The 22,858-nt window shown below is 46.4% G+C and overlaps 1 protein-coding gene across 3 annotated transcripts; it reads left to right on the top strand.

The window, feature by feature from the left end:
* Positions 1-15,944: 15,944 nt before the first annotated feature.
* FAM219B (family with sequence similarity 219 member B) lies at positions 15,945-20,158 on the top strand. 3 transcript variants are annotated; one of them, XM_059180360.1, is made up of 5 exons: positions 15,945-16,226; positions 16,440-16,527; positions 17,225-17,302; positions 17,715-17,873; positions 19,232-19,370. In XM_059180360.1, the coding sequence occupies exons 1-5, from the start codon at positions 16,013-16,015 to the stop codon at positions 19,236-19,238; spliced, it is 546 nt and encodes a 181-aa protein (XP_059036343.1). In that variant the 5' UTR covers positions 15,945-16,012; the 3' UTR covers positions 19,239-19,370. The 3 variants fall into 3 exon arrangements, with proteins under 3 accessions (XP_059036343.1, XP_059036342.1, XP_059036341.1); XM_059180359.1 differs by having other exon boundaries at positions 15,948-16,226; positions 17,715-17,763; positions 19,235-20,158; XM_059180358.1 differs by having other exon boundaries at positions 15,949-16,226; positions 17,715-17,763; positions 19,232-20,158.
* The last annotated feature ends 2,700 nt before the right edge of the window (positions 20,159-22,858 follow it).

Raw genomic sequence — 22,858 nt, forward strand, 5'->3', positions numbered from 1 at the left:
TTAGGTATCGTTCCATGTGTTTGCTTTGAAAAGCAGAAAATGAGCCATCATAGAGCCATTGATTCCATGGTTTTGTTGCCACTGTGTGCTGAGAGAATTGCCTTAATTCTCTGGAAACCATCTGACATGAAATAAATTTAAAACTGGTTATCGAGATAGTCTTGAGAATATGCTGTCTGGTAGCCAGCTTCTCTCTTATTGGCCTTTTCCTTCCCTACCTGTTCTTCTCTCACAGTGCAGTATTAGCCTTGGACATCAAATACTAATATATTTGATATGTGAAAATCTATATAATAGATTTTCAGTTCTTTAAGAACTAAATAAATGGGTTTACTCTTGAGAATTAATAAAATACACAAATCCCGTCTTAGTTTAGAAGGCCCATGTTATTGGAGACTAGCTCTTGGAGAAAGATTTTAGATCTAAGTGACTTCTAGTATAGCCATTCTGACTGCAGTGCCAGGGAAATAGGATTACTAATAGGTTGAGGTTTAGCTATCTTTCCTCTTTCTCTCTCTCTCTCTCTTTTTTTTTTTTTTTTTTCCTTCAAGATTTTATTTATTTATTTGACAGACACAGCAAGAGAGGGAACATAAGCAGAAGCAGAGGGAAAGGGAGAACCGGGCTTCCCATCGCTGAGCAGGGAGCCAGATGCGGGGCTAGATCCCAGGACTATGGGATCATGACCTGAGCCAAAGGCAGATGCTTAACGACTGAGCCACCCAGGCATCCCCACATATGTTTATTTAATTGTGTAGTTGGTAGGTATGGTTCTTAGGTTTGACCCCTCCCTAGGCAGCTCTTCCCCCTCCTCATTCCATTTAGTATAATGTCCCAGTCACACTGCTTGGTTTTTCCTCCAGATTGTCAGGTTGCTTCTCACTTGGGATGACATCATCATAGGTCTACCTCCCAAATCCTAGAGAGAGGGGTCGAGAGAGGTCGTAAACAGAACAGTCACCTATATAAAGACATCATGGCAGAGATTATCTTAAACATCTGAGAACGTACATATGGGTACTATTCTGATTATACATAATGGGTACATACGGTTACTTTCCTGAAGAGGAAATAACATTTTAAGTTGAAGCCTAAAGGATTGGAGGTGCTTTGTTTATTCACAGCTTTATCTAAAAGGTAATTTTATTTATTATATGACATGTTTGGCCTTTGCACCATTGGGGAAGAAGGTGTTTTTTTTGTTTGTTTGTGTTTTTTTGGTTTTTTTTACAGTTTCTCTATGTGCATAAATAATCACCTTTAAGTCTCCTTTTTCAGTTCACCAGATCTAAAGGATTTACTAGAACTAGCTGGAAAAGGAACATATCAATATCATGGGCCCTTACCTTATAGGAGGAATGCAAAATGATAGAAATGGTTTCTGCTTTTAAGATTGTGGGAGAGGCCTGAGGAGTGAACATAGGTTTACAACTATCTGCAAGGGTAAGAAATGAGTATTACGGTGGCTTTCACACCATGTTCATTGAATACCTACTATATACCAAGCATTGTGCCAGGTATTTGATAATAGAGCAGTAAATAGGGGAAATAGATTTGGGAGTCTGGAAAAACTGATGTTAAGATCACAATTCAGGGGACACCTGGGTGGCTCAGTAGGTTAAGCCTCTGCCTTTGGCTCAGGTCGTGATCTCAGGGTCCTGAGATGGAGCCCGCATCTGGGCTCTCTCTGCTCAACAGGGAACCTGCTCCCTGTCCCCCTGCCTGCCTCTCTGCCTACTTGTGATCTCTCTCTCTTGTCAAATGAATAAATATAATCTTCAAAAAAAAAAAAGCACGGGGCACCTGGGTGGCTCAGTGTAACCCAGGACCCTGGGATTATGACCTGAGCTAAAGGCAGACACTTAATGACTGAGCCCCCTAGGCACCCAGAGATGACTTAAAACTCTTTAAAAAAAAAACAAAAAACAGGGGCGCCTGGGTGGCTCAGTGGGTTAAGCCGCTGCCTTCGGCTCAGGTCATGATCTCGGGGTCCTGGGATCGAGTCCCGCATCGGGCTCTCTGCTCAGCGGGGAGCCTGCTTCCTTCTCTCTCTCTCTGCCTGCCTCTCAGTGTACTTGTAATTTCTCTCTGTCAAATAAATAAATAAAATCTTTAAAAAAAAAAAAAAACTACATTTAATTTTTGGTCAAATTACAGGCATCAGTGGGTAGGATAGGCCTAGAGTTCTGAAAAAAAGCCTAAAACTAAAGAATTTAAGGTTTGAAACAGCAAAAAGGGAAATTTCTGTGGAAGACCATTTGGATGAAAACATAAAGTAGGCTAATGGCTAAAATTGTAGGAGCAGGTACATTGAGAGGGAAAGAGAGGAGTAACTTAGAGAAAATGTCAAACATTACAAAGATAAAAGTATTATTATAAGTTTTCAGGTACTCCTCAGTCTGCTTCAGCAATTATCAGTACATGGCCACACTTTTCATCTATATCATTTACCCCCACTAAATATTTTGAAGATTATTTATTTGTTAGAGAGTGACAGTGGGGGGGGGGCAGAGGGAGAAAGAAACTTGAAGCACACTCCCTGCTGAGTGCAGAGCCCAATCCAGGGCCCAGTTTCACAAACCTGAGATCATGACCTCAGCCAAAATCAAGACTCAGCAGCTTAACCATCTAAGCCACCCATGCGCCCCCCAAATATTTTGAATCAGATCTCAGGTATCATGTCATTCCATTGTGAATAAATATTTTGAAATATCTTCAAAGTATATTTAAGCACATCTGCAGTAAAGACTTAAACTTTTTTTTTTTTCTCGAAGATTTTATTTATTTATTTGACAGAAACACAGTGAGGGAGGGAACACAAGCAGGGGGAGTGAGAGAAGGAGAAGCAGGCTTTCCATTGATCAGGGAGCCCGATGTGGGGCTCAATCCCAGGTGGGATCATGACTTGAGCCAAAGGCAGAATGCTTAACGACTGACGACCCAGGTGCCCCTAAACAACTTTTTTTTTTTTTAAGGAATTTTTGGTGGTGGTCCTTTTTTCTTAAAATAAAAATATCTTTACTGGATTTTCTCATTTCTTTTTCTTTTTTCTTTTTTTGAGAGGGGGAGAGCATGAAAATAAGTGGCGGGTGAGGAAGAGAGACTCTCAGGCAGGCTCCATCCCCAGCACTGAGCCGACATGGGGCTCGATCCCACAACCCTGAGATTATGAACCAACCCGAAATAAAGAGTTGGATGCTTAACTGACTGAGCCAGCTAGGCCTCCTGGGTTTTCTCTCTTTTTTTTTTTAAGATTTTATTTATTTGAGAGAGATCACAAGTAGGCAGAGAGGCAGGCAGAGAGAGAGGAGGAAGCAGGCTCCCTGCCAAGCAGAGAGCCTGATGCGGGGTCTCGATCCCAGGACCCTGGGATCATGACCTGAGCCGAAGGCAGAGGCCCTAACCCACTGAGCCACCCAGGCGCCCCCTCATTTTAAAGATGATACATGTTCATGAAACAATAGAAGTACAAGAATAAAACATACCTGAAATTCCCCACCCAGTTACAGCCACCACTAGTATTCTGATGACCATCTTTCCAGATGTTTCTACTTTGTGCATGTGTATATACTTTTTGCATGCTGTTTACAAACTTGTTTATCTCATCCTTGCTAGGTCAAGGCTACTATTGTAAACCATTTTCTATATCAATTAACACATGTCTGTCTCCTGCTTTTTAATGGGGCGTAATATTCCATGGTTTGGAATTTTCAGCTTGGGTAATGGCTTTTATAATGAACTTGTGGCTGAATTAGAGGTGGTGAAAAAGTGATTCTAGGCAGTGAGGCAGGAGGGAGGAGAAAGGAGTCCTGAAAAATGATTAAGTCCTTGGACACCTGGGTGGCTCAGTTGGTTAAGCATCTGCCTTAGGATCAGGTCATGATCCAGGTTCCTGGGATTGAGTCCTGCATTGGGCTCCTTGCTTGGTGGGGAGGCTGCTGCTCCCTCGGTCTGCTGCTGCCTGCTGATCCCCCTGCTTGTTCTTGATCACTTGCTCACTCTCTGATATACAAAATCTTAAAAGGAAAAAAAAAAAGAATAATTAAGTCCCAAGAGGATAATTGGAAAGATGGTGGTAGTTAAAAACAGTATTGGCACGTCCTTAACGTGCCGGAGATTTTGTATGGAGCTGGAAAGAATTGGTAGCTAGTTGAAGTTTTCTTTGCATCATAAGTTCTGTTGAGATTTCTAAATTTTGTTTTTGCCTGAGTAAGTCATTTGTGCTACTAGAAACAGATGGGTCCTCTAAATTTATTGTAAATGCTAACTTTTAGGCCCCTTAATGTTTGTTACAACAGTACCTTAGACTATAGAAATAAGCACTGCGTTTTAAATTGCTCTCATTGGGACCCTGGGTGGCTCAGTTGGTTAAGTGTCTGCCTTCAGCTCAGGTCATGATCTCAGGTTCCTGGGATCCAGCCCTGGATCAGGTTCCCTGATTCCCCCTCTTTCTGTGCTGTTTTCCCTGCTTGTGCTCTCTCTCTGTCAAATAAATAAAATTTTTCTTAAAAAATTAATAAATTGCTCTCATTGTGTATCTCTTTTGTCTCCAAGATAAGTGTGGCAAAGTATAGCCCCCAGGCCAGATCCAGGCCATCACCTGTTTTTCTACTGCCCACCAGCTAAGAATTGTTTTTTATATTTTTAAATGGATAAAAATCAATACATTAAGATTTTGTGACAAAGCTATATGAAATTCAGAATTCATTGCCCATAAGCAAGGAACACTGCCACGTAGTCATTTACATATCATCTATGGCTGCTGTTTTGAGTTTTTACGTATTTTAAGTGTTTTTAAAGATTTTATTTATTTGTTTGACACAGAGATCACGAGTAGGCAGTGCAGCAGGCACAGAGAGAGGGGGAAGCAGGCTCCTTGCTGAGCAGTGAGCCTGATGTGGGGATCCTGACCTGAGCCAAAGGCAGAGGCTTTAACCCACTGAGCCACGCAGGTGCCCCTTAAGTTTTTTTGTTTTTTTTTGTTTGTTTGTTTTTTTCAAGATTTTTATTTTTTCAGAGAGAGAGCACAAGCAGGGGGAGCAGCAGGCAGAGGGAGAGGGAAAAGCAGGCTCCCCGTTGAGCAGAGAGCATAGTGGGGAGCAATCCCAGGACCCTGGGATCATGACCTGAGCGGAAGCAGCTGCCTAACTGACTCAGACCCTCAAATATTTCTTTCTTTCTTTGTGTGTGAGAGTGCAAGGCACAAGCAGGGGGAGTGGCAGGCAGGAGAAACAGGCCCTGACTGGGCAGGGAGTCTGATGCTGGATTTGATCCCAGGACTCCGGGATCCTGATCTCAGCTGAAGGCAGATGCTTAACCAACTAAGCCATCCAGGCGTCCCATTAAGTTTTGTTTTTGTTTTATTGTTTTGATTTTTAAGGTTTATTTATTTGAGAGAGACTGAAGTTCTTGTGCACATGCACGTGCATCCGGAGGAGCAGAGGAAGTCTTAAGGCAGACTCCACCCTGAGTATGCTGCTTGATCTCAGGGTTCTGACCTGAGCTGAAATCAGAAGTCAGATTTTTTAAAGTGTGCAGTTTAGTGGCATTAATTACATGTGTATTGTGCAGTCTCCTTCCTTCTTTCTTCCTTCCTTTCTTGAGATTTTCTTTCTTTCTTTGACAGAGAAAGCACAAGCAGGGGGAGCTAGAGGCAGAGGGAGAATTAGGCTCCCTGCTGGGCAAGGAGCCGGATGGGGGACTGGGATCACAACCCCCACCAAAGACAGACACTCAACAGACAGCCACCCAGGTGCCTGCCTTGTACAGTTTCTGTGGCTGCTTTTGCAATATGATGGCAGAGCTGATAGACACTCTGTGCTATCCACAAGTCTACAAAGTCAAAAATATTTTCTGACAATTTATAGAAAAAGTTTGCCAACCCCTAATAATGGGAATTATTTTCAAAGCAAGCAAATTTCTAAATCATAGTCCTATTACTAAGCAGCAAAGGTGACTAGGTAATTAAGTCTGCTGATAAATCTCTTGCTCCTGTCAAATGCCCATTTGTCAGGTCAGTTCCCATGTCATTGTCATAAGTCATATTTGATTGACTCTTTTACTGTGCTGGAGAAAACAGGCTATCTTTTAGCTTAATGGACTCTAGTTCTACCTAAAAGAAGTAGACAATAAGTAATGTTCACAATTTAAAGAAAAAGTATGCTTCCACAGCTTGATGTAAAGGGCTCTACCCTAACAGAATGGGGTTTTGAACTTTCTCTTTCCTTATTCTTTATTTTGAAAAATTAAAAACTAATAGTTTGCTACATTTATTTTATTCCTAGTATATATACACTTTTCCCTCAATCTTTTGAAGTAAATTGCAGACATGGCATTTTATCCCTAAATACTTAAGCAGCTATCTAGAAATAAGGATTTTTCTCTTCCTACTGTTACCACAATACTGTTAATATACTTAAAGAAGTTTGGAGTACCTGGGTGACTCAGTCGTTAAGCATCTCCCTTCAGCTTGAGTCATGATCCCAGAGTCCTGGGATTGAGCTCTGCAGGAAGCCTGCTTCTCCCTCTCCCGCTCCCCCTGCTTGTGTTCCCTCTCTTGCTATGTCTCTCTCTGTCAAATAAATAAGTAAATAAATCTTTTTTTTTAAAAGTTTGCCATAAGGGACGCCTGGGTGGCTCAGTTGGTTAAGCAGCTGCCTTTGGCTCAGGTCATGATCCCAGTGTCCTGGGATTGAGTCCCACGTCGGGCTCCTTGCTCAGCGGGGAGCCTGCTTCTCCCTCTGCCTCTGCCTGCCATTCTGTCTGCCTGTGCTCGCTCTCTCCCCCTCTCTCTCTGATTAAAAAAAAAAAAAAAGTTTGCCTGCTTCTCCCTCTGCCTCTGCCTGCCATTCTGTCTGCCTGTGCTCGCTCTCTCCCCCTCTCTCTCTGATTAAAAAAAAAAAAAAAGTTTGCCATAAAATGCGTACAGTCCATTTTTCTGGAGAGTCCAGGCAGTGGTGGTGTAGAATGCCCTACATTCTGCTTTTGGTTTGCTTCCTTGCTATTAAAATCTAGTTAAACAATTTTTGGCAAGAATACGACACAGATGAGGGGCGCCTGGCTGGTGCAGTCAGTAGTGTGTAACTCTTGATCTTAAGGTTGTTAAGTTTGAGCCCCATATTGGGTGTAGAGGTTACTTTAAAAAAATTAAAAATTGGGGCACCTGGGTGGCTCAGTTGTCAAGCGTCTGCCTTTTGCTCAGGTTATGATCCCAGGGTTCTGGGATTGAGCCCCGCATCAGGCTCCCTGCTTGGTGTGAAGCCTGCATCTCCCTCTCCCACTCCCCCTGCTCATGTTACCTCTCTCTCTGTGTCTGTCTCTATCAAATAAATAAACAAAAACTTTTAAAATAATTAAAAATTAAGGGCGCCTGGGTGGCTCAGTTGGTTAAGCATCTGTCTTCAGCCCAGGTCATGATCTCAGTGTCCTGGGATCCAGCCCTACCTTGGGCTCCACACTCAGTGCGGAGTCTGGTTTTCCCTCTCCATTTTCCCTTCCCTTGCTCATGCTTTCTGTCTCTCTCTCTCAAATAAAATCTTTTTTAAAAAATAAAAATTATAAAGAATACTGCACAGGTGATGTGAGATTCAGTTAGATCCCCTCAAGATGGATGTGATATTATGTCCTAGCATCTTTGTATATTTACTCATAAGCTGATGGGAGATAATAATGTAATAATATAATGAAGAAATGGGGCTTTTTTTTTTTCCCCTCTGTTCACAATCCTTGGTGTCTCTTCCTTTTCTTGTAAGGATACCACCCTAGGGTGCTTGGGTAGTTCAGTCATTGAGCATCTGCCTTTGGCTCAGATCATGGTCCCAGAGTCCTGGGATGGACCCCACATCGGGCTCCCTGCTCTGCGAGCCTGTTTCTCCCTCTCCCTCTGCTTGCTGTTCCCCCTGCTGTGCTGTCTCTCAAATAAAGAAAAACTTTAAAAAAAAAATACCGGTCCTATTGGATTAGGGTCCCACCCTTTTGACTTCATTTAATCACTTCCTTAAAGGCCTTATCTCCCAAGAACTGTTACGCTGGGGGTTTGGAGTTTCAACATAAGAATGGGGGTAGGGGGTGGATAAAAGTCAGTCTGTAACATAAAGGCACACACGCTACTGGTAGAAAAAGAGGACAGGCATTTGAAGCAGATAAGGATTCAACCCCCACCTCCACAACTTGGTGATCTTTGGCAGATCATCTAATCCCTGTGACCCTCACTTCACTTTCCTTATACATATGTGAAATGGGTATGATAGTGCCACATAAGAATGTTGTGAGGAGGGGCACCTGGGTGGCTGAGTGGGTTAAAGCCTCTGCCTTCAGCTCAGGTGGGATCGAGCCCAGCATCGGGCTGAGGAGCAGAGAGAGCCTGCTTCCTCCTCTCTCTCTGCCTGCCTCTCTGCCTACTTGTGATCCCTGTGTGTCATATAAATAAGTAAAATCTTTTTTTAAAAAGAATGTTGTAAGGATTAGGAAATATATCTTCCCTAGAAGGAGGTGACAATGTGTGGGGATGAAAGTGGAGCTGGTGGGCACCTTGGTGGCTCAGATGGTTAAGTGTCTGCCTTTGGCCGGGGTCATGGTCCCAGGACCCTGGGATTGAATCTCGCGCTGGGTGTCTTCAGCAGACAGTCTGCTTCTCCCTCCTCTCCTCTTCTCCCCCTGCTTGTGCTGTCTCTCGCTCTCTCTTTCTCAAATAAATAAAATCTTTTTTTAAAAAAGTAGAGCTGGTGACCTGGGACCTGACAAAGACCTGCAGATTCATGCAGTTATCTGGTCTACCAGTAATGGGAGCCATCGAAGGTTAGAGTCTGAATCCTGTGAGATGGGAAAAAGAGTTTCAGAGGGAGGTAGCAGGATGAAAAGCTAACTCTTGATGAACAAGATGCAGAAATCTGCCACAAATATTAGCAAATTGAATTTAACAGTACATTAAAAGGATCATATTCCATGGTCAAGTGAGATTTATTTCAGGTAAGCAAGGAGGTTCGAGGTCTGCAAATCACAATCGGTGTGATACACCACAGTAACAAATTAAGGATAAAAACTGTGATCATTTCAATAGATGAAAAGCATCTGACAACACTCAGGATCTATATATGATAAAACCTGGACAAAGTGTGTATAGAGTGAACGTACCTCAATATAATAAAGGCCATATAAGACAAGCCTGCAGCTAACATCACATTCAAAAGTAAAAAGCTGAAAGATCAGGAACAAGACAAGATGCCCACTCTCACTACTTTTATTGAACACAGTATTGAAAGTCCTAGCCAGACCAATAATAAAAGGCATCCATATTGGAAAGTAGAAGTAAAACTGTCACTATTTGCATATAACCTGTTATATATAGATAACCCTGAAGACTCCCAAGGAAAAAATGGTAGAACTAATAAATTAGTTTGGTAAAGTTGCAGGGTACAAAGTCAATATACAAAAATCCATTGTTTCTATATACTAACAACTATCGGAAAGAAATTTAAGAAAACAATCCCATTTACAATTGCTTCAAAAAGGGACACTTGTGTGGATCAGTCACTTAAGCGTCTGACTTCCACTTGGGTTATAATCCCAGGGTCCTGGGATCAAGCCCCACGTCAGGCTACTTGCTCAATAGGGAGCCTCCTTCTGCCTGCTCTGCCTGTTCTGCCTGCAGCTCTCCATGCTTCTACTCTCTCCCTGACAAATAAATAAAATCTTAAAAAAAAAAAATTGCTTAAAAACAAAAACAGGGGTGCCTGGGTGGCTCAGTGGGTTAAAGCCTCTGCCTTCAGCTCAGGTCATGATCCCAGGGTCCTGGGATCGAGCCCCATATCAGGCTCTCTGCTCAGCAGGGAACCTGCTTTCCTCTCTCTCTCTGCCTGTCTCTCTGCCTACTTGTGATCTCTGTCTGTCAAATCAATAAATAAAAATCTTTAAAAAAAAAAAAACCAAAAACCTAGGAATAAAGGAAGTGAAAACCTGAAAACTTAATTAATGAAAGAAATAGAATAAGACACAAAAGGAAAGATACACCATGCTCATGGATTTACAAGAATTAATATTGTTGGGGCGCCTGGGTGGCTCAGTGTGTTAAACCACTGCCTTCGGCTCAGGTCATGATCTCAGGGTCCTGGGATCGAGTCCCGCGTCTGCTGAGCAGAGAGCCTGCTTCCCTTCCTCTCTCTCTGCCTGCCTCTCTGCCTACTTGTGATTTCTCTCTGTCACATAAATAAATAAAATCTTAAAAAAAAAAAGAATTAATATTGTTAAAATGTACATAAGCAATCTATAGATTGAGTGCATTCCCTCCCAAGATCCCAATGGCATTTTTCACAGAAATAGAACAAAGAATCTTAAAATTTGCATGAAACCACAAAAGACCCTGAATAGCTAAAGCAGTCTTGAGAAAGAACAAAGTTGGAGGCATCGTGCTCCCTGATTTCAAACTATATTTCAAAGCTGTAGTAATCAAAACAGTATGGTATTGGAATAAAAACATTACAGGTCAATAGAATAGAGAGCCCACTCTGCTCAGCAGGGAGCCTGCTTCTTCCTCTCTCTGCCTGCCTCTCTGCCTACTTGTGATCTCTGCCTGTCAAATAAATAAATAAAATCTTTAAAAAAAAAAAAAAAAAAAAAAAAAGAATAGAGAGCCCAGAAATAAACCCATATATATCTGGTCAACTAATTTGCAACAAAGGAGGAAATAGACCATGAGGAAAGGACAGTCTCTTCAATAAATGGTGTTGAGAAAACTGGACAGCCACACTCAAAAGAATGAAACCAGTGTACTGTCTTACACCATACACAAAAATTAACTCAAAATGGATTAAAGACCTGAAACTATAAAACTCCTAGAAGAAGTTTGGGCAGTAAGCTCCTTGACACTGGTCTTGATGATTTTTGGATCTGACTCCAAAACCAAAGGCAACAAAAGCAAGAATAAGTGAAACTATATCAAACTAAAAAGCTGAACAGGTGCCTGGGTGGCTTAGTAGGCATCTGCCTCTTGATTTTGGCTTGGGTCATGATCTCAGGATTGTGAGATGGAGCCCTGCGTTAGGCTCCATGCTCTGCAAGGAGTCTGCTTGACATTCTCTCCCTTTCCCTCTGCCCCTCCTCCTGCTCATGCACATGTGGGTGCTCTCTAAGATTAAAAAAAACAAAAACAGGGATGCCTGGGTGGCTCAGTTGGTTAAGCAGCTGCCTTCGGCTCAGGTCATGATCCCAGCGTCCTGGGATCGAGTCCCACGTTGGGCTTCTTGCTCCGCAGGGAGCCTGCTTCTCCCTCTGCCTCTGCCTGCCATTCTGTCTGCCTGTGATCACTCGCTCTCCCTCTCTCTCATAAATAAATAAAATCTTTAAAAACAAAACAAAAATCCATACTTTTTAAAAAAGCTGGACAGCAAAGAAAACCATCAACAAAATGAAAAGGGAACCTATTGAATGAGGGAAATCTTAGCAAATAATTTATCTGACAATGGGTGAATAGCCAAAATATATGAAGAATTCCTACAACTCAATAGCAAAGGGGAAAAAAAAGGAAAGAAAGAGAAACAAAATCTCTGATTTTAAAAGTGGGCATTCAGTTAAGTGTTTGACTCTTGCTTTCAGCACAGGTCATGATCTCAGGGTTGTGGGATCAAGCCCTCTGTTGGGCTCCACGTTGAGCTGGGGGCCTGCTTGAGATTCTTTCTTGCCCTCTCCCTCTGAATCTCCTTCCCATTCACACTCTCTCTCTTCAAAAAAAAAAAAAAGGGGGGGGGCCCTAATAGACCTTAATAGACCTAATAGAAGAATGAGGCAGGAAAAGTCAGCTGCAAGAGAAGAGGGAGCAGGGGACGATGGCTGGAAGGACTGTCACCCCAACTCCTCAATTCCTTATTTGTTAGATACAAGATAGCAACAAAGGAGAAGAAGAGAAAGTCATACAATAGCCATATGTCTAGTAGGTAAACAAGAAGGAATGTGAGTCAGATGGTGAACCAGGTAACCAAGAAGAGTAAGGTGTTTCTGTCCCGCTGCAGGGATTTGTAGTGTTGGAAGCGCACTTAAAGGGATTACCTTAACCCGAGGCTTTCTCTGGGGCAGGGGAGACAACGAAAAAGGGAAGCAGGGCGGCATTCCACCCTGCACAGGCTGGGCACCCCCAGCTGCTCGGCTTCAAGGACATGTATCATCCCTTCCACCAGAGGCCTGCTGCTAGTACATGTTTTTCTCAAGGACATCTTTAAGGAAGCTTGCATGACCAGTACAACTCATTAAAGTTTTATATATATATATATAAAATATATATTTTTTTAAATTGCTACATATATATGTAGGTATATGTATATATACATATACATCGGGATCCCAGGACCCCGAGATCATTTATATATATATATACACACACACACATATATATGTGTATATATACATGTATAATTTATTTGAGAGAGAGAGAGTATGAGAGGAGAGAGATCAGTGGGAGAAACAGACTCCCTGGAGAGCAAAGAACCTGATGTGGGACTTGATCCCAGGACCCCGAGATCATGACCTGAGCCGAAGGCAGAGGCTCCACCCACTGAGCCACCCAGGCACCCCTTAAAGGAAGGGAAGCAGGCCCCCTGCTGAGCAGAGAGCCTGATGTGGGGCTTGATCCCAGGACCCTGAGATCACCACCTGAGCCGAAGGCAGCGGCTCAACCCACTGAGCCACCCAGGCACTCCTAAGATTTTATTTTTAAGTAATCTCTGCACCCACCCAGGGGCTTGAATTTACAACCCTGAAAGTAAGAGTTGCATATTCCCCCGTAGGTTACATATCTTGAACTCTTACATGTGAGGTGCCATTCGGAGTACTTCACAATTTAACATCACAATTCTGTTGGATAGGTACTATTATCCCCATTCCTCTGCGAAAGAAATGGAGATATAAAGAAATTAAACACCTGGCCAGAACATGTTCAATCACATAACCAGTAACTGAGCATTAATGATGGGAGATCCAGGAGGAACATAAATGAGGGCTTTCACAGTCTTGCTACAAAGTTCCCAGAGATTTTGTGACATCATGTGGGTTCTAGTCACGTTTTCTTTGGCCCCTGGTGAAGTCCCCATCAGTTTAACAGGCAGCATAGCCATGAGAAAAACATGTCTTCGGAGTCCACAGGGAGCTGGGTTTAAATCCCGCATTTCCGGGGCACCTGGGTGGCTCAGTGGGTTAAAGCCTCTGCCTTCGGCTCAGGTCATGATCCCAGGGTCCTGGGATTGAGCCCCGCATCGGGCTCTCCGCTCAGCGGGGAGCCTGCTTCCCCCTTTCTCTCTGCCTGCCTCTCTGCCTACTTGGGATCTCTCTCTCTGTGTCAAATAAGTAAATAAGATCTTTAGAAAAAAAAAATAATAAATCCCGCATTTCCCACTTCAATGGTGAATTTGACCAAGTCTCAGCCATGTTTAACTACTAATATAACTCACAACCGGCTACATCGTTAAGTCATGAGAATTCAATAAAAAGTTGAGCCAGGGGGCGCCTGGGTGGCTCAGTGGGTTAAAGCCTCTGCCTTCGGCTCAGGTCATGATCCCAGGGTCATGGGATCGAGCCCCGCATCGGGCTCTCTGCTCGGCGGGTAGCCTGCTTCCTCATCTCTCTCTGCCTGCTTCTCTGCCTACTTGTGATCTCTGTCTGTCAAATAAATAAATAAAATCTTTAAAAAAAAAAAAAAAAAAAAAAGTTGAGCCAGATGGGGGCGCCTGGATGGCTCAGTGGAGTCTTGATTTTAGTTCAGGTCTTCATCTCAGCTCAGGTCTTAGTCTCAAGGTCCTGAGTTCAACCTGGTAAAAGCACTCCACACTAGGCCTGGAGCTTACTTTTAAGTTGAGCCATATGGGAAATTGCTGTTTCTGGACGTCTAAAACAAGGGTCCGGGCGCCTGGGTGGCACAGTCCATTAGGCAAAGGACTCTTGTTTTCCGCTTGGTCATGATCTCAGGGTTGTGGGATAGGCCCCACTTCTCACTTTGTGCTCAGCAGGGAGTCTGCTTGGGGGTTCTCTCTCCCTCTCGCTCTGCTCCTCCTGCTCGTGCTCTTTCTCTAAAATAAGTAATGTGTTTTTAAAGAGTGGAATCTACCAAAATAGTTAACATTCTTCTGCGCTTCTGATTTTTCAAAAACTCCAGTGCTAATTTTTTTCCTCTATCCTGCCTAAGGCATAGTCCTGCTCTACTGTTTGGGTGGCCCTGGGGACTCAAAATTGCATATTGTTGATCTACTCCGTGGAGGCCAATCAATTAGCCTGTGGCGGCCTCTTGGGATTTGGCAGTTCCTACAAGGATGTGGAACTTCTTTCCAGCTAGCCACCAGCACATCCCTTGGGGGCGGGAGAAGTCAAGAGCCATGACAGCCCTGTGTCCTACCACACACAGACACAGTGCACTTTCACCCTTCTTTCCACAGCCTATTTTGCACTTATTTTCGCTGTACCACAGGCAGTGATATTGGCTCCATTTAAAAATGTGTGAACTGGGGGCGCCTGGGTGGCTCAGTGGGTTAAGCCACTGCCTTTGGCTAGGGTCATGATCCCAGGGTCCTGGGATGGAGTCCTGTGTCGGGCTCTCTGCTCAGCAGGGAGCCTGCTTCCTCCTCTCTCTCTCTGCCTGCCTCTCTGCCTACTTGTGATCTCTGTCTGTCAAATAAGTAAGTTCTTTACAAAAAAAAAAAAAAAGGAAAAAGAAAAATGTGTGAACTGAGGGTTAGAGAGAGGCGGGCACCAAGTTGTGTTGGAAATAACGTGGGTTTGATGTTAGATGGACCAGTGCAGGCAATGCCTCTAGCGTCCGACGGGCTCAAAGGCCTTGAACCTCTCCGGCCTGTTTCGTTTTCTGGAGAACGGCGCTTAATTTCTCCTTCCTTCGTAATGATGAAGTCCCAGAACCTAAGTCAGGTTCGGTGGGGTGAGGAGGTTCAGAGCCGACGACTAAAGAAAGAATTCTTAAGACATCATTGGTGCAAAATGGTGGTTTATTAAAGCACGGGGACAGGGCCCGTGGGCAGGCGGAGATGCGGCTGCCCGGGGTTGTTAGGAGTGGTTGGTTATATACGCAGGAGTTGGGTAGGTGAGGACAAAGGGGTATTCAGAAGGGCTATTGGGGCAAAGAATACTATCAGGATATTGAAGGCTTAGTTACTATTAAGTAAAGACAATTGAGAGTCTCCTGGTGGAATGTTACATTCCTGCCATCAAACATCCTTGTTAATGAGATTTAGGTTTAGAAGAAATTTAACTTTATTTACTCTTCCTTCTACCTCCGCCTCCTTCGGTTTTTATGGAGGGGAGGGTGACATTAGGCTTGAGAAACTGAGTTCTGTGTCTTTGGAATTTGGGCTATTGATAAGGTAACTTCTTTGTTTGTAAATCTCAAGGACATTTGCAAACCAAGGGAGACTCCTGTCTTGTAGGATTGTGATCTTAGCAAGTTAACTATTTATCATTTTATGGCAGTCAGGGGTGCCTGAGGAATGCTACACCTATGGAGGGGAGCGGATGGAGGGGGGGGGGTGCAAGGCGCCAGCTCTTGCTTTGTCCTCAGCCAGCCTCCTGCTCCCTCATCATTAACAGCTCTCTTAGGTTCAACCCAGGTTCTCCAGGGCTCGCCTTTGGGAGCTCGGGATGTGACTAGATGACCCACTCGGAGACACTGCGGAGAGCGTGTGCGCGCCAGAGGGTAAAGGGATTCGCCCAGCGCGCGCGCAGCCACGGCCCTGCATAAATATCGATATTTTCTTTCCACTGGACACCAAACTGCCTTCGACATGCCCAGGTTCCGGCCGACTGCAACTACCGCAGCGTCTCTCAAAAGCCGGAACTGAAAGTGCCCCGCCCCCGGGAGTGCGGAACAATTGTGCCTTCCCCTCTGCAGGCAGGCCGGGAAAGCTTAGGCGGACACGGCCCACGCCTGCGCGCCGCCATCTTTATCAGAAAAGACCGCCTCCCTCCCTGCCCACGACTCGTAAGCCAAGAGGCGGGGTTCTGCGTCGCGGCGGGCCGTGGCCAGGGCATGGCGACCGCGGATCCCAGCGGGCCCGGGGTATGGATGTCTACCCCGGGACCGCGCCCCGCCGGGACCCTGGACTGCGCAGCGGGAGCTACGGGGCTGCCTTTCGGGCGAAGCGGCAGTGGAGTCCCCCGACTGGGGGAGCGGCTCCCGGCGGTTGTGGAGAAGAGGGGGCCGTACATGGTGACGCGTGCGCCTTCCATTCAGGCCAAGCTGCGTGAGTGCGGCCCGGTGGGGGGTGTCTCTGCCTGGGCGGGCTACCTGGTTCCCCGGGCAGGCTGTGGAGTCCCGCCAGGGCGACCCCGGAGGGGGAAGCTGCAGCCCGTCCCGTCCCCGAAAATCTCTTCGGAGAAAGCGGGCTCCTGGCATTTTGGGAGACACGGCGGAGTGGGGAAGAGCCCCCCCCTGACCCGGGCCCTTTGACTTCCAGAGAAGCATCGGGATCTGGCCAAGGCTGTTCTTCGAAGAAAAGGCATGCTGGGGGCCTCGGCGAACCGCCCCGACTCTTCAGCGAAAAGGTCTCAGCAGGCGCCACCTCCTCTGTGCAAGCAGTTTCCAGAAAAGGCCTTGGTCCTCAGGCTGGGAGACAATTCTCCCGTTTTAAGACCGAGCTAGTGATTCACCTGACGCCAACCCGTCTTTTTCACTATTTTAAAATGGGAAGAGAAATGACCGTTTTTTTCCCTTTAAGGATGTAAGGATGTCAAGAAAAGGGCTTTGGAATAACAGTTTTGTTAGTGCATAGGATCATTGTCTGGGAGCAGCACAGTGGCTGGGTTCGCTAGGAGTGAAATTAGAAAGCAGTGTGGGAACAGCCAGTGCTGTATTTCTTTTTCAACAGAATGGTAAAGTCTGAGGGCTGAGCGAGACCTTTCCCAGAGCCTCTTCTAGGTAAGAGCTCAAACTCGAGAAGAGATTTGCCCCCAGGACTTGCAGTTTTTCTGTTCTGTGTTAAACTAAGCTGAAGTGGGGGAGTTTTCCTTCTACTGGGAGGAGTAGGTGTGCCTTTCCTCAGGAGCAGTAGGGGGAGTGGTGTGGGGAAGTGCATATTCCCAGCCGCTGCCGCCGGATACAGGGCAGGCTGCAGTGGCTGTGTGACAGGAAGGCCAGACAGGCGTACTACAGTCAGTCCTTTTTCCATAAGGGCAAGGACTTTGGCTTTCTCTGTGAACTGTTGCTTCATCTATGCTTGGTCTCTTCCCTGTCTACCCTCAGGTCAGTGAAGTTTAACAAGGGCTATACTGCCCTTAGTCAGAATCCAGATGAAAACCTGGTGTCCCTCGACTCTGACAGGTGAGTGGTCTCCTTGAAAATATCCCTTGGGGAGTGACTTGGGTAAAATTGCAGATCTCGCCCAAGACCCTTCATGCATGTTCCAGAGCAGTCTTCTTCAGGGCCTTATCCCTACCCAGGATAGCTGGGTTAGAGGGCTCAGGTGCTCATGCTGCCCTTCGATTTGGAGCACTAACCTTGTGTGGGGGAATCATCCTCCCCTTTTACAGCTTCATTGTTTGTGACAGTGACCCTGTCCCTGCTGGAGCCAATGGAAAGAGCCTGTGGTACTCAGGACGGATTCTGGGCTTGAGTTCTGTGATGGTCTTTGTTTCACAAGTCCTCAGGACCCCCTTGCATGCTCTCCACCTCGTTATTTTCAGCTGAGCTCCACAGGCATCCCCCTGAACTGACTGTTTTCCTCTTCTCCTAGTGATGGGGAGCTGGAATCCAGATATTCCTCCGGGTATTCCTCTGCAGAGGCAAGTCCAGAGCGCCTTTCTGCACGGGGCCAGGCTGCAGGCAGCGTCACCGCCACTGCCAAATGCTTGTCTTGTGCCTGCTGTGTGCACAGCACTGTGCCAGACTTCCGGTCTGTTCTCCAATCTTCTCTTCTGCCTTACTCCCCCAGCCGAGGTATAGGTGTCTGAGGAAAGTTGTTGAAAATCCAAGAGACCATAGATCTTTAGGGCTCAAAGGACCTCACAAGTCTTCTAGCCCAGGCAACCATTTAGAAAAGGAATCCTTGTGAGAAATCCCACCTAAGTGTTTACCAGCCTCTGCTTGCTTGAATGCTTCTTGTAACTGAGTACTTAATTCTCTCCAGGAAGCCTTGCTGCCTGCTTTCCCTCCAACACACAGACACAAACACACACAAATTCCTTCTTCAGGTAGCTCTTTAAGAATTCTTATTAATTTGAAGTGTCTCCTAGAGGATAGAGTCAGTGGTCCTAAGCCTGCCCTCCAGTATCACCCAGTAATTCCAGTGTCCCTTCCTTTGATTGCCTTTTATTTGTGATCAACATTCCTATCCCTCCCATGGCGGCCATCCACCAAGCTTTTCTTCAGGCCAAACAACTTGTGTTCCTTCAGTTGTTCCCTCAGTGGGAATTCAGACTGAGATACCAGTGGGCTGGCCTTTTGCACACATTTCCAGAGTGACGGTCCCAGAGACATAGGGATGGAAAGATGTGTGGCATGTGCAGCTGACTGCCTTAGATAGAGGCAGAGTGCTTGAGACATGACTGAACGCCACTGGTGTTTTCCTTGTTCTAGAAACCCTTGGCCACCCCTCGAGTTTTTGCCAAAGAGAATAGAAGCAGTTTGTAAATTACATCCTCCTTGAATATCTGGGTATCTAAGACTAAACTAAGAAAAGAAAAATTAGCCAAGAGCCAGAGAAAGTCCTACACTATTCCTGATCTCCATTTCCTTCTGCTCAGTGGAACTGGTGAAGCAAGGCTGACAGGTTCCATTTTGCAGAGAACAAAGCTTTGCTGGCATAAAGGCTAACGCGTTTAACCAGCAGTGGGGATGAAGCTGCTCACCACCCTTATCCTGTGTAACTCATCTTCTCCCCCATTGTTCTGCTATCACTGTCCCATATTCCTCAGTGTTCACAGGGACCAGTCGTTCTGAATGGTCAGGCTGTTGACTTTCAAACATAAACTGGAATCTGATATTTACATCAGATGCCTTAGGATTCTTCAGTGAGAACAGCTCCCCTGGGGGTTAATGACACAGCAGCCAGGACGGTGCTGGCTCAGGCTGCTTGGGGCCCCTCAGTGCTGGGTGGGGACACTTCCCCATGTTGTCCAGCGATGCATGGAGTTGGCCTGAGGGTGGAGCATGGACAGCAAGCTCCGGTAAGGGCATGTAGGTCTGCCTTTAAGGCAGCAGTCATTTCTGCTTTGCCGTGTGGCTTATAGTTCTCTCCTCTTCTGTTCTTAGCAGGTGAACCAGGATGTGAGCCGGCAGCTGCTCCAGGATGGGTATCACCTTGATGAGATTCCAGATGATGAAGACTTGGACCTCATTCCTCCCAAGCCTATGGCCTCTTCAACGTGCTCCTGCTGCTGGTGCTGTCCTGGGGACTCTCCTTCCTGTACTCTCCAGTAGACATAACCCCCTAAGACAGACCCTGCTCACCGTGCCCTGCAGAGCCCTGTGGGCCCTTCTTCGGTCACGGAGTGCAGTGGGGAGTGCGGTCATCCCCAGAAACACTGGAGGCACTGACCCTCTTGGAAGGTCAATGACCTGCAGCTAATGCCTTCTATGGTGCTTCTAAGGCCAGAGGCCCCCATCTGGACCATAGGGTGATAGGTGGAATTCTGCAGTTTTCCTCTGCTGTTAGAGTTTGGAAAAACCACTTTAATAAGGGCAGGAACAGAGGAATTCTGATTCTTGTGGTGACAAAGTTGGCTAAGGAAATCTTTCAGACATCTTGACTGGTATTTGTCCTACTCTGTGGAGAGAGAGAGAGAGAGCTTTTGTGCCCTGGCGCTGTTGGATGGTGGTGTATGGAAGCAGAAAATAGCACTTTATGGCTTGCAGCTGGGAGCCTTTGAAAAAAATAGCTGAACTATTTGGGACCAGTTTTAAGAAATTCCACAATGCTCGGTCTTCCTGGCTCCATTATGAGGCCCTCAAGAAAGCATAAAGCAAGGCCCTTTGGCCTTCTTCCCCTTGCACCTGTTTGACTTTGGCAGGGAACACAGCACGCTGCTTGATGACACAGCAGGATCAAGGCTTCCAGAATCCCTGGACCTGGACCATCCCCAACTGGCTTAAACTGTCTGGGTGGGTTTAATGACTGTGGTCAGCCCACCCCTAGTTGGAGAAAAATTGCTCCGCTATGTACATATTTATTTATTTGTCTTTCTTCTCCTGTCTTCGTTAGTTCAACATCCAGTCTTTTGAGTGTCACGGTTGGGTGAAAGGACTGGAGCTCCCTGGGAAGCCTGCAGGTGTGGGTGACCAGCAGAGGGAGTGGCAGGGATCTGTCAGGTGCCTTCATATTTAGCTTCTGAAACTTGAGAATAGCAATGGGTGAGAAGTTTTCTGGCCTGGCTGGGTGGGGCTTTGAGGTGGGCAGAGGCTCACAGGATGTGGGGGAGGGATGCGTGCTGGCTCCCTGGGCCCCTGCTTGAGGAGATATCGGCCATTGCAGAGGGCCTCCCCTTAGATACGGAGGATTGGGCTTTACAGTAAACCTCTGGGGCACCCCAGCCTCAGCCCTGTGTGAGCACAGCTGAGACAGGCATAATCTCCCCCAGTGATCACACCCCCATCCCAGATGGTATCTCTTGCTCTACCAGTCCTCTCTAGATTTTTCAGTGGTTCTTTTTGGGGGCGGAGGAGGCACAGCTCATCTAGAGCTGTGGTGAGAACTGAAGGAGAGTGGACATGGCTCCCAGCCCAAGGGGCGTGGTGGTCAGGATTGGGGTGTGGGTGCTACACAGGAAGTGCCTGATCTGGTGATTTATTCAATGTCCTGCAGCATCTAGAGAAATGAGGGCTGACACGGACTCTTGTTCTACCACCATGAGGTGATTGGAAGGCTGAGGTCAGATGATGAGGGTAACCTGTCAGTGCTTGATTGGCCTCTATCTTGGTGCTTCTGTCAAATCATAGAAAGTTGAGAAGAAGTCTACGGCCATACCACCCTGAACGCGCCTGATCTCGTCTGATCTCGGAAGCTAAGCAGGGTCGGGCCTGGTTAGTACTTGGATGGGAGAAAGTTGAGAAGAATACATGGTACAGAGGGCTGTGGTTAGCATTTTCTCATCTAGTAGCATCACAGCAGGTGGGAAATGGGATGGAGGCCACTTCAGGCACTTTGGGGTCTGGGGAATTGGGGATGCAGACAGTTTCAGGACTGGGACTCTACAGTGCCACACAGGTGCCTCATGTGCTGAGCCCTTGGCGCTCATGCCTGCAGGCATCTGAAGATAGGAGGAGCCAAGGGCAGCTCCACAGAGACTGTCTTCAGGCTGTCATGGTTTCTTTGGAGGTGCCAGAGTGCACATGAAGAGAGGGCACAGATGCAGGGCGGTATGGAGAGACGGTGGTGGTGGCAGGAAGCCCAGTGGGGCCACGTTTGTGTGGGGAAGTTGGTTAGAACAGAATTAGTTAGCAGCAGCTGTGGGGGAGGGTGGCAGCAGGACCCCAAGACCAAGGCCCTCCAGATGGTTATTACTTAAGTCAACATGGATGTATTTGAATCTGTTCCTGGATGATATTCCAGAACTGGTTGACTCCATGTGGAAGACATTATCTTTGTGGGGAAAGTTGCAGAACAGGGCCGCTAGGCAGGGTAGAAATGGTCTGTTGTTTGGGGCCAGAGGTCCCAGGCTAAAATGTCACCAGTAAAGGCACCAAGGTGCCTACAGCCAAACTGCCTTAATTCAGAGAGCTGGGTAATCTGCAGGTGACAGTGTCCTGGGGGGAGAGGGGTGTACTTGCAGTTAACCTCACAGAGGAATATGTTTATGGTGTTTACAGAGTACTCTACGAACTCTTGGCTTAGGCTTCTACAGCTCTGGAAGTTTTTAAGAATAAATACAATCATGCTAATTGAGCTGTGTCTGTGTTCCATAGGATTTTAAAGCAAGGCCTAGACTACAGCCCTCTGAATTGTGAAATGACCCTCACAGCCCCAGTTGTGGCCATTCTTCCTAAGCCCGCCTTCTCCCTGCTGTTCCTGGTGGGCACCATTGTCAGACCAGCACCATTGGAGGAAGCAGGACTTTGCACAGCACTTCTCTCCAGATGGTGTTCCTTTTGGCAGACCCTTTTGTGAGGTCATCTTTTGTTTTTAGCTGAAGAAAATCTGGAGGCCAGAAAAAAACCCTCAACAAATTGGCCAGAACTTTTCTGAATGTACTTGCCTAGATTTCCCTTGTGCAGGGGGTCTAGTATGGGCAACCACCCATAAGGATCCTTTTGTGCCAATTGGAACCCTTATTCTGCAGGAAGGCCTGAACAGCCTGGGGGTCTGCTTAGTCTGAGGTGACAGGACCTCAGACAGCTGCACCACCTCCTGCAGAGGCGTATCCATGTCTAGAGGGTAAGCACGGGGAGATGCTGTTCTGTACACTTCCCGCCAGGTTAGAAAAACTAGCTAGGTTTCTCTTCACAACACAAATGGGATCACCCTGTCCCTGAATCCCCAGTGTACAGCAACTGAGCGTGTTCTAGAGAAGTGACTGATAAACTTTTCTCTGTGGAGGGCCAGTCACTACTTTGGCTGTGCAGGCATACAGTCTGTGTGTGTTCCATTTTGCTACTGTAGCCTGAAAGCGTTGAGCCAGCCTGCTGATGCCTTTCCTGAGGCCAAGCGAAAACAAGGAATCTTGCACTACCTATCTTTAGATTCACCTTCCACGTCTTCAGGACCTGAGGTCATCTGCAAGCTCTGCCACTAAGGCTGAAGCGGGCTGCCCCTCCCATATGTTCCTATTAAAGGGCTCCATACACACTCACCTTGGGAGCTGTTGGAAGCAGGAATTAAAGCAAAAACTGGACGTCCAATCCCGGAAAGGCTCGATCAGCCCACTTCAAGGACTGGAACGCTGA

The sequence above is a fragment of the Mustela lutreola genome, chromosome 7 (genome assembly GCF_030435805.1).
Source record: "Mustela lutreola isolate mMusLut2 chromosome 7, mMusLut2.pri, whole genome shotgun sequence".
NCBI lineage: Eukaryota > Metazoa > Chordata > Mammalia > Carnivora > Mustelidae > Mustela > Mustela lutreola.